This window comes from Tyto alba, unplaced genomic scaffold (assembly GCF_018691265.1).
Source record: "Tyto alba isolate M040663 unplaced genomic scaffold, T.alba_DEE_v4.0 Super-Scaffold_20, whole genome shotgun sequence".
Classification (NCBI taxonomy): domain Eukaryota; kingdom Metazoa; phylum Chordata; class Aves; order Strigiformes; family Tytonidae; genus Tyto; species Tyto alba.
Window position 1 is genome coordinate 8,481 of NW_024881283.1, and position 11,625 is coordinate 20,105.

The 11,625-nt window shown below is 60.2% G+C and overlaps 1 protein-coding gene across 1 annotated transcript; it reads left to right on the forward strand.

Annotated features, from left to right (window-relative positions):
- The first annotated feature begins 247 nt into the window (after positions 1-247).
- Positions 248-9,414, forward strand: LOC122153499 (scavenger receptor cysteine-rich type 1 protein M130-like). Its single transcript, XM_042793528.1, is given in 11 exon segments — positions 248-674; positions 1,475-1,567; positions 1,653-1,823; positions 1,826-1,965; positions 2,319-2,529; positions 2,532-2,627; positions 4,276-4,410; positions 5,129-5,224; positions 5,655-5,738; positions 6,328-6,447; positions 9,173-9,414. Coding segments are annotated over 11 exon segments (1,815 nt in total).
- The last annotated feature ends 2,211 nt before the right edge of the window (positions 9,415-11,625 follow it).

An 11,625-nucleotide genomic window follows, 5' to 3' on the forward strand; every position in this document is an offset into this window, starting at 1 on the left:
AGGGGTGGGTCCCATGTGGGATGGAGAGCTGCGGTGTGTGGGGAATGAATCCCTCCTCACCTCCTGCCCCAGAGGGCCCCCCCGGGACAAGCCCTGCACCCACGCAAACAGCGCTGTTGTGAACTGCACAGGTAAGGACTCAGGGTGGGCTGTTGAACACCGGGGCTGTGGTAGGGGTTGGGGAACAGAGCAGGGACTGTGCTGGGCCGGGTGTGAGGACAGGAGGGTTGATGGGTTTGTTTGCAGCATGACAATACTGCAGAAGGAGAACAAAGACATGTGGTCCCTCTGGCCCCTCCACCAGCTACTGAGGGTACAGGAGCACCAATCCACTCTCTTTTCTCCACATCTGTCCCCAGAGTACACAGGGATCAGACTGGTGAACGGCAGCACAGTGTGTGCGGGGAGGGTTGAGGTCCAGGTGCTGGGAACCTGGGGGACCCTCTGTGCCTCCCGCTGGGACCTCTCGGATGCCCACGTTCTCTGTCGTCAACTCAACTGCGGGTTTGCTGAGTCCATTCCTGGAGGAGAATATTTTGGGAGAGAAACTGGCCCTGTCTGGAGAGACTCATTCCACTGTGACGGGACTGAAGCTCTCCTGCAGCAGTGCCCAGTGACCACCTTGGGCGCCTCGCCGTGCTCCCAAGGGAACGCTGCTGCTGTCCTTTGCTCAGGTTAGTGCTGGAAAAATGCTGCATAAACTCCATTTGTCACTTGTGTGCAACATAGCCACTAAAAGTAGGGGTTCCATGGCCGTATCAGGCTGAATTTCTCCTTGGGGAAACCCTGGCTTCCCCAGGAACTGTCTGGAGGGCTTTCCCTGCTCAGACTGACCGCTCGACTTTGGGAGAGCTGAGGACTGAACGGAGGCAGGCATCTGCCCCCAGGGCAGTGGCTTAGGCCCCAGCACCACCGCCAGGCCCAGGCTCCTCTGTCCGTACTGTGCAGCGAGCCCAGGACAGGGCTGCAGGGCTCTGCTCCATCCCTCTGGCTGCAGCCGACCGCATCCCGTCCCCACAGAGAGCCCTGCAGAGCCTCATCCCCCCACCCAGGCAGGAGCTGGTGCCCCCAGCAGCAGCTGACCTGGCTGTGAGCTGCAGAGAGGGCCCAGGCTTTGCCCTCACTTCTCGTCAGCACAAGGCTCCACCTTGTCCCGTTTGGTTGAAAATCCCCCTTGCCCTGCTCCCTGCAGGGTGCCATGCTCCCGGTGCCCGATGGCCGTGGCATCTGCTCTCCCCAGGCCCAGCCGGCTTTGGATCCCTGCGGCTGGTGGGCGGAGGGAGCCGGTGCGACGGACGAGTGGAGATCTTCCAGGATGGGGCGTGGGGCAGAGTCCTGGATGAGCAGTGGGACGTGCAGGAGGCCAGCGTGGTGTGCCGGCAGCTGCAGTGCGGAGAGGCAGGGACAGCCTACAACCCCCCAAAGCCTGAGCGAGGGACGGGCCCCGTGGGGCTGCGAGGGGTCCGGTGCGCAGGGCACGAGGCCAAGCTGACCCTCTGCAACACCTCCCTGCCCGGCAGTGCGCTGGCGGCAGGGCTTGCGGAGGACGTGGGAGTCATTTGCTGGGGTGAGTGGCACTGCCCAGGCGCCCAGGTGACGGTCTGCGCAGGCAGGCAGGCCCTGACAGCGACTGGGGTTTCCACCCGCTGCAGGGAGCCGGCGGGTCCGGCTGGTGAACGGGGCCGGGCGCTGCGCGGGGAGAGTGGAGATCTACTCCCAGGGCATCTGGGGGACTGTCTGCGACGACGGCTGGGACCTGTCTGATGCCGCCGTCGTTTGCCACCAGCTGGGCTGCGGAGAGGCAGTGGAGGCAGCCGGCTCCGCTCTTTCGGGGAAGGCTCCGGGCAGATCTGGCTGGATGGTGTGAACTGCTCCGGGGCCGAAGCTGCTCTCTGGGACTGCCCGGCTGGGCCCTGGGGGCAGCACGACTGCGGGCACAAAGAGGATGCGGGAGTCTCTGCTCAGGTCTGTGCCACCTCAGGAGCTGTGGTGGGAGCCTGGTCCCGGGGAGGGCAGGACGCGGGGAGAGCCGGCCATGGCCAAGGCTGCCCCTGGCTGCCTCTGAGCTCCTGCCCAAGGCCCACCCATGCACGGACACCCTCAGTCCCACGGGGTCCCTGGGGAGCTCAGCTGTCCCCGAGGGTTCGCGGGAAGGGCAGGGCTGGCTGTAAATCCGGGACTTCTCTCTGCCCCTGGGTGCAAGGGGGATGTGGTGGCCTTGCCCCTGCCCAGCTGAGGGCCTGGGGGGTGTAGAGGTGTCCTGGCTCCCACAGCCCCAGATCAGCCTGTTCCCGCTTTGGGGCCTTTTCTTCCCAGAGTTCGTGGCCCTGAGGCTGGAGAACAGCGACGGCTGCTCCGGGCGCCTGCAGGTTTTCTACAACGGGACATGGGGGAGTGTTTGCTCTAACTCCACTCAGGACACGGTGACACTGGCGTGCAAGGAGCTGGGCTGCGGGGACGGAGGATCCCTGGAAACACGCCTGCCCTCTGGCAGGGTGTCTGGCCCTGCCTGGCTGGATCGCGTGCAGTGTGGGAGAGAAACAGCTCCTTCTGGCAGTGTCCCTCCACGCCCTGGAATCCACAGTCATGTGAATACCTGGAAGAGGAGATCCACATCACCTGCAATGGTAACTCTGAGCACCCATGCACCAGTGTCACCCCAGCTCCTGCTCCCCATGGGGCATGGCCAAACACAGAGAAAGAGCTTGAGAGCTTTTACTTTCCATGCCAGACCCTTATGCTGTCAGTGGCACAAACATGACCGCGGCCACACACATTCCAGCAGCAGTCACCCAGCTTACCAGCAGTGCCTGGAGGAGCAGAGGCATCTCCACGTGAGTCTCAGAAGAGACCAAACATGTTTCAGAAGAGCCTCCCCTCCACAGACAAGCTACTGCTGCTCTGTGAGCCAGGGACCTTCTGGGGCTGAGCAATCAGGGTCCCCCCACAGTCCTGCACGTGTCCCTGGATGACAGGGTTTCAGTTGCTGCCGTGCCCCAGATGGTGCAGGGAGGCCCGAGCAGAGCTCAGCCCCACTCTCTTCTGCATGATCCCCCAAACCAGCCCCTTCACCACAGTGTTTCCTTCTTCAGGGGGACAGCCAGAAATGCCTCCAACCTCACCGGCGCCGTGCCCCAACTCCACGAGCTGCACAGGTAGGGAGGTCCCCTCTGTGTCTGGCAGGGCTCTGCCTGCTCTCCCGGTGCCATGGGAGGTCTTACTCTTCTCCAGCCAGGGAGAAGATTCGTGCCGTGGGAGGCAAGGACGGGTGCTCGGGCAGAGTGGAGGTCTGGCACCGTGGCTCCTGGGGGACGGTGTGCGACGACTCGTGGGACATGCAGGATGCCGAGGTGGCGTGCAGGCAGCTGGGCTGTGGCCCCGCATGTCTGCCCTGCATGAGGCTGCGTTTGGAATGGGGACAGGCCCCATCTGGCTGGAGCAGGTGGAGTGCCGGGGACGGAGCCATCCCTGCAGGACTGCTGGGCCTGGCCCGGGGACAGCGGGGCTTGCCGGCACAAGGAAGATGCTGCCGTGAGCTGCTCAGGTTAGTGGCAGGGCTGGGAGCCCTTGCTCGGGTATTGGCAGGGAGCTGGAAGGCCTTTTGTTCACGTGGTCCGGGCATGGCCCCCGACCTTCCGAGAGAAAGAACATTCCTGTGGAGTGCAGGAGCCCGGTGCCAGGCAGGGAGCAGCCTCGGTGTAACTGGCCGTGCTCTGGCCACTGCCCGTGGGGCCCTGCAGCCCCAGGGCTATCCCCTGGGCTGCCTCTGACATCCTGCCTGCCTCCAGAGTAAGGTGCTGGGCTCTGTCCCGGCCTCCCTTTCTGGCACTACAGGAGGGGCAATTTGGGTGGGATGTGTCAGGGACATCTAGAGACACACACACACACACACACACACACACACACACACACCGGTGTGTTGGGAGGAGGTTTCCTGATACCCACACACCCAGTGTCTCAGCCCAGCTCTCCTTTTCCTCCTCTGCAGCTACACCCAGGATGACAACACCCCCACCCCGAGCAGGTAACTTGTCCTCCCGAGGCTGGTACCCCAGGGCCAGGCTGTGACCCACAGCTGGATGGAAGGGGCTCCTTGCTGGGGTGTGAAACTGCCTGGAGGAGATACTGGAGTGGTGGCAGGGGTTGGGGAGAGCTGTAATTTACCCAGGAGGGTGGAAGCTTCCCTGTCACTCACCCCTGGGGCCATCCACCTGCTTCTGCTTTGCGTGATGGGGCCAGCACTGGTGCTGCCCTTCCAAGTTCTCTCCCATGCAGATCCCACCCAAGGCCGTCAGCAGCAGCGGAGAGTCTCAGTGCCCGTCATCATGTGCATCATCCTGGGGACCCTTGTCTGCCTGCTCCTGGCCCTCCTGGCTGGACAAGTGCTGAGCGCCGGGGCTGGGCGCAGAGGTGGGTCCTTGCCCAGAGGTGCCGGGGGGAGATACCTCCTGCCAGGGCTGTGGGGTGGCGGGGGTATCCGAGGGGCACAGGCAGAGCGGAGGGTGAGACTGTGTGCTGCTACCTGTCACATGTGCTGCCCCATTGAGTGACTGGCCGTGGGGCACCAGCAACAAGGGGTAGAGAGAGCCCCAAGGTGGGGGCAGTTAGCCATGGGGTGAGGAGAGAAATGGCAGAGTGGGGATGGCCAAGGCTGGCTGTGCTCTCGGTAGTGCTGGAGGGGGCTCTGGGCAAGAGAGATGCTAGGAGGAGTGTGGGGCAGCAGGGTCCATCACTGTGGTGTTAGGCCCCCAGGCTGTCCCCCTGCCCAGCCCTGCCCACACCCTGGCAGGACAGGGGCCCTACTATAGACCCGTGGGGCAGGTAGGGGCAAGCTCCAGGTGGAGAGGAAGGGTGGTAACAGATCCAGGGTGAGACAATGGGGACATGGCGCACAGGCCAGAGGGGCATGAGCACTGTCTCCAAAGCAATGATGTGAGGGTGACGCTGCCCCAGATGATCTTCACATCGATGTGCCCTCACTGGGGATGTGGTAGACATGCCTGGATAGCACAGTGGGGCTGTGCTGTTCGGCCTGTCCTGAGGTGGCCCAAGGAACCATTTTGGGGAGCACAGTGAGGTCTATTTGCCCCTCTGCCTGTCCCTGTGCCAGCCCTGCCTCTGTCCCCAGGCTCCAGAAGAGCCCAGGAGCCCTTCCCCGAGGCTGTGTACGAGGAGATCGGGTACAGCCCAGCGTGGGAGAAACGAGCCAGGTTTGATCGCTCAGGTGGGTGTGGGTCTTCCCTGGAGGCACATCCGCAGGACCCATTCCTCTGGCCCCAACCCAGAGCTGACCCCTGAAGCCCCCCAGCCTGTGGTCCCTGTGGTGCTGGGCTGTGGGAGCTGTGGGGAAGAGCATCCAGGTCCTGATCCCAGGAGAGAAGCTTTCTCCCAGTCAGCTTTGACTGTCCCAGCTGGACAGCCCCTCTCTTCCTGCCCCTGCACCCCATGAGACACCCGAGGAGCGAGGCAAGGGGCTGTCCTGGGCCAGCTCTGGAAGCTCCTTTGAGACAGGGTTTGTCCCGGGGAAGCAGGGTGAATTCCCAGCCCTCCTCCCCACACAGCCCCAGCTCTGTGGGTCCCACTTCCCCAGCAGCGCTGACCGTGAACCACGTCAGTGGGGCTTGCTCCATAACACCCGCTGTGCATCTCTCCAGGCTCCTATTCAGAGGAGTCCCTGACCCAGCTGCAGCCCCACCCTGGGGTCAGCGAGGAGGAGAATGGTCTGGGATCAGCACCAGGTAACGGAGGCAGGAAGGGGTTGATCTCCCTGCAGACATGGGGTGGACAGAGGTGTCCCTGAGTGTCACCATCGGAGAAGGGGAGGACATGGGCATCTCTTGTGGTTCTGCCAAGCCCAGTGTCTGCGCTCTGTGTCCCTGCACATCCTCCCATCCTCTGCTCTTCAGGACAGATCTTCTCACTGTCACCAGCTCCCCTCTCCTTTCAGATGTCCTTGTCCTGCCTGGAGGTGACACAGCAGATGGCTACGATGATGCCAGGGAGGTTTCTGACCTGGGGGAGGATGCTGTGCCTGGGCAGGGAGAGTGGGAAATTCCCAGGATGCCAGAGGAGGGAGCAGGGCCCAGGGCTGCACCTGGAGGTGAGAGGGAAAGAGAGTACTGCCTGTTCCTAGGGTGCCATCCCTGGTGCCCCTCAAGTCACTACCCTACTGACACCAAAACCTGCTGGGAAGGGGGAACCTGGCATAGGAGTTTTCCTTGAAAGGCCCAGGGGTGGGAGAAGGAGCTGAAGGTGGTGAGGAGCAGGGAGGGTGGTGGTGTACAGACCCCATGGGTGAACTGAAACGTCCGGCCTTGCTGCTTGCAGGGGGCAGCCTGCGCTCCTGGAGAAGTGCTGAGGTCCCTGGAGCTGAAGGAGACACATCATCCCCGTCCCCGGGGAGCATGGGCTATGATGATGCTGAAGAGGTGCCTGTGGCACTTCTCTGTGAGGACGCAAAGGCTGTGACACCGGAGCTTGGTGCACAGCAGTCCCTGAGCCCCAGGCCAGGAGAGCCCATCCCTGCTGCACAGCTGGGTGCAGCCGGGAGGGAGGAGAGGTCTGTGCAGCTGGGAGAGCCACGAGCACCAGGGGACTGTCTCCCTTGAGCCATGGGCAGCAGAAACCGCCTGGAGTTTCCTCCATTTTTATTCCCATTTTTATGCTGTGCATTCTTATATTTGCTTATTAAAAGCCTCTGGGGGCTTTGACTCAGAGCTGATGCTTCCCTGCCAGGTGTCAGGGCATCTCCCTGAGGCTGCTCAGGGGAGCAGAGAACAGAGACACGGTCGTAGGGAAGGGGCACGTCTCAGGGACAGCAGGCTCAGGGTCAGCCTGTGGGGCTGCGTGAGGCCACAGTCCCTGGGGAATAATCTTGGTGAGAGAGACATCCATCCTGCTGCCCACAGGCAGTTTCTAATCAAAGTGACTCTCTGATAGGTCCCATGATGCACCCCAGTGGGAGCACCCATTTCTTCCCCCAAGGGTTCCAGCTGCTCTTTCCCCCAGGCCCTGCCTGGGCCACACCGATCCCACCATGCAGAGGCCACGACAGAGCTGCCATGTCAGGGTGAGCCCTGGGCTTTTGTCTCACAGAAGCAAGCCCTAAGGTGACCGCAGGTCCCTGAAAACCCCAGCCAGCCCCAGGTGGATCATGGCCCACGGATTACCTCCCACAATGCTTGGGAGGCAGCTCTGCTCCCCACTGCCCTGGCACAGGGTGCAGAGCCACCTCCTGGGAAACACGTGGCTGGGATTCTCTCTCCTCATGCTCTGCCAGGACCCCAGTCTCCATGGGCTGTTCCTCCTGCCTTGCAGACCTGGAGCAGCCCTGGGAAACCCTCCTCCTGCTCCCCTCCAGCTCCCACCCCGCCCCCCTGCTGCCTTGCCAGGGATGTCAGTTTGGGCTGTGTGCGGGGCAGTACTTGTGGGCAGGTACGTGAGGGCTTGGAGCACCGAGGATGAGGGCACTGTTCCCTCAGCGCTGTTAGAGGGCCAGGGGGATGGAGAAAGCTTCCCCACAAGACGCCGTGCGGCAGCCAAAACTGTGCTCCAGCCCCTGGCCTGGAGAAGGGCCCATCCGGGAGGATGCTCATGTGGACACTTTTCCATGGCAGTGGAGATTTTGTGTCCCTCCAGTAAAACAGGTGCTGCTGGGAGCTGAGACAGGGTCCCTCTCCCTCAGCTGGGGTTTCACCTGCCCCAGCACCCACGGCACAGAAACTTTGTGCAGAAGCCAGGCTGGGAGAAGAGTTTGGCACCTGGGCAGGACCTGGCGCCCAAACTGCCCAACTGCCCTCCCTGCTCCTGCTGGTGGGTCTGCGCATGCCACCGGCTCTTCCACAATGGGCTTCTTTTCTGCAGGCTGGAAGGTGCGTTGGGTGTCTGTGGCAGGATTGCCTGTGGGGAGTAGCTGCAGCTCCATAGTGCTGCAAACAGCAGGATCTGGCCCTGGAGCAGAAGTGGAGAGGAGGCAGACGTTGCCAACATCCTCTCCTATTGCAGTGTTGTCCCATTCCCTTCTGGGAGCTCCTCCACCCCTGGGCTGACCCTGGGGGCACCTGGGGGAGCCGAGGTTCACACATCCCCCTGCCCCACACCTGAGAGCCTTCCTGCTGGCAGCCCCCATGGGAGAGCAGTGTTCCCAGGGCAAGACCCCCACAATGATGCGTGACATCCATGGGCATTGCAAACACAGCCTGGATAACTCCCACTGGGATAAGCTCCAGCCCTGCATCTCAGAGAAATAAGGTATAAAGGTGAAGTAAAGAAGAGGGGAGTGTTATCTTCTGAACACGGGATGGTGGGGGCCTCTGGACAGTATGGACACTGATCTGCACACTCCAGGTGCCCCAAGTGGGAACTGGGGAGAAGAGCCCAGTGCCTGTCCGGTGTGACTGCCCCACCAGCTCTGCCCTCCCACAGGTGTAATATTTCTCCCATAATCTGGCACCTGGTAGAGGTTTGCCTCTTCCTCCTTGAGGAAATAAGCCTCAGGCGTGGGTGTGCTTGAGAGGGCAGCACCACTGAGCAGAAAGAACCTGTTTCATGCATTTTGGGACCTAACAGGATGCCCCTGCCAGATGGGTCCCTTCTCTGCATCAAAGCAGGATTGCCACTGTGTCCCAGATCTGTGTCTGCTCCTGCAGCTCCTGATGATCTACCTGAGGGGGGTCGCAGTGAGACCCCAGCCCTCAGCACCACTGCCCCACACTGGGCAGAGCTCAGATGTGGAAAGCCCATGGGAGAGCAGTCTTATTTCTCTGAGTTTGGGCTCCCTGTTCCCAAGGAGGAGCAGTGCAACAGGGCGAGGTGCCCCCAGGCTCTGATGACACCCAGGGTGTGTGGTGGGGGCACACAGGGGCAGAAATCCCATAACCCCTCCTCTAGTCCCTGGGCCTTGCCCTGCACCACTCCATCCCAGGAGGTGAGGTGGACAGCAGGCTTCCATCTCCCTGGGGCTGCGGGTGTGGGTTGGGCTCAGGGATCTCCCCACTCCCTCAGCACTGAGGCCGGTCCTGACAGCAAAGCAGTGCCCTGGGACAGCCCTGGCTGGGGTCTCCGTGGCAGGGTGGCTGAGCACGGGCAGCTGTTAACTCCAAGGCTGAGAGCCTGACCACATGCAGGGGTGGTATCTTCGTGGTGGTAAACATGGGACAATTGTGCTTCTCAGCTGCAAGGAGTGCCTCTCCCTGGGAGTGGGGGACAGTGGCCTCCCTGTGGGCAGTGTGCCCTGGTCTGGGAACTGAGGTTGAGGTGAAGGATGTGTGTGAGGAAAGGAGCAGTCTTTGCACCAGTGAGAATGACCATGAGGAGAGAGACAGAGTCTTTGCAGAGACCCCTCAGTGGAGAGATCCCGATCTCTGTGGAGCAGGGAAGGAGACCCAGCTGGAGAACACCCCAAAGACACACTGAGTGGAGAGTCCTGCCCAGGGGAAGCCTGGGGGCTTGTGGTGCAAGAGGAAGGCTCCTTCTAACCTGTAGATGTGCAGCTACAGCACACGGGCAGTGCTCTGGCAAGAGGGGAAGGAGCAAGGAGGGACAGGGCAGGATGGACAAAGGCAGACGGGCTCTGCAAGACCCTAAGGGAGAAAAACATTGCTGAAACCCATGGTTGAACCAGGGACCTTTAGATCTTCAGTCTAACGCTCTCCCAGCTGAGCTACTTCAGCCCTGCCCCAGCAGCCCTTGTCCCTGTGCCACCCGTGCCAGGCCACAAGCCTGACACACGTGAGGAGAGATCCTTGGGGACGTTCCCAGGAAAAAGATGTGCCCAGTGCAAGCAGAGTGGGCCTGGCCTCTCCGTGCCCTGTGGCCAGGTGGGCTGCAGTTGCGGGGTGGGTGCCAGCTTACAGTGGGAGTGACAAGATATGTGTTGGGCCTTAAATACAAAGGTGATGGTTGCAAAGTCAAGTGAGCAGGCCAGGCACATGCAGCTGCAAAGGCTGAGGAAGAAAGAAGTGTGGGATTGGTGGCAGACCCTCTCACAGAGAAGTGAAGGGCCAGGGGAGGAAGAGCTCGTGTTGGTGCCATAGGCTTTTGCTTCATTCTTGCCTGAGCCAGAGCTTTTTGTTCAATATTGGGAGACCATATGTAGGGGGAAAGGAGGCTTGGAAACCTCCAAGGGTCTGGATTGCAGAGCCTCTCAAGATAACCTCTTCCAGTGTGTAAGTGACCTCATGGTTATGACCTCATGGTCCTCATCTCCTGCCTGAACATTCGTTCCACTTTTGTCCCTTACCTCTCCTTTTCCCACCATCCACCACGATGAAGAGCCTGGCTCTATTTTCTTAGCTGCCTGACAGGTACTGAAATGCTCCTACCAGTTTTCCCAAAGCCTTCTCGTCTCCATACTGGAGAGTGTTCCCTCAACCTTTCCTCAGGTGGGAAGCTCTCCAGCCCCCTGCACGTCTACACATACCCGACTGTATTGGTGCCTCTTCACTGAGCTTGCTCCAGTTGATCAATGTCCTTCCTGTACTGGGGGCAGGAGGCCCCAAACTCAACAGTACTGGGCATGTGGTCTAGCAAGCACTGAATGGAAGGGGAGAATCCCTCCCCCTCAACTCCTGGCCATGCTCCTCTTCAGACAGCCAGGATGCTGTTGGCCTTCTGGGTTGCCAGCCGTCACCGCTGACTCATGTGAAGCTTGTTGACCACCATGACCCGCAGGGCCTTTTCTGCTGAGCTGCACCCCACCCAGGGCTGTTGTCCAGGGTTAGGCCAGCCCAGGGAAAGACTTGGTTGAAGATGAGGGGTGTTGAGGGAAAGGATTAGGGAGGTAGGTAGGGCTTAGATTTCAGGTATCTGGTGAGGTTTTCAGCTTCAGTGATCAGGGCAGGGCTAAGGATGAGAGCTCACCTTTCAGGGTTAGGTGTTAGGGTATAGGCAAAGGTTTAGGGGAGCTGGGCAGTGCCAGGCCTGAGGGGCAAGGATGTGGCACTCGGCGTGTATTTGTCCTCAGAGTGACCGGGGGAAAACCTCAACTGCTGATGACTGCCGGGGGCAGCCTGGTCTCTCCTTCTAGCAGCAAGGACCTGCTCAACTTGGCGTCTCGTAATTTGCATAAGCTGTAAGCAAACTGTTACACCCCTGGGGCTAAGGACGATTTCTTCCAGGAGGGCTGGTTTCGTAACTAGAGATAAGCATGTGCTATAGAAACAGGAGTAGAAGTTGTTAAGGAGAAGAATGCTGTGAGCTAGCAGAAAATTAACTGCAGAAAAAGTCAAGCTGACCTTAGACGTTAGCCAATCATGAGCTCAACTTTTGTAATATGTATTAGGTGATTAACCATTGTGCCAATCAGCTTAAAACACATGTCTCTCTTTGTCTGTTTGGAATATAAAATCGGTTGTTGTGTTCAATAAAGTAGATCCTGACTTGCATCGAGCTGGGTCTCCGTCTCTCAATCGCGGCAAATTGGTGACCCCGACGTGATTCGGGATTAAGAACCACCTATCTGCGTGGCATGCTGCGAGTCCCACAGAACTTTGAATGAGCTGCTGAAAGGAAGCAGGAGCCGGCATTAAGAATCCCTCCGGAGTTGTGAGGTGAGCTGTGGGAGACATGGGAAGTCAGGTGTCTTCCCCAGAGAGGGACGTGTACGAACTTATGAAAGCCCTTCTT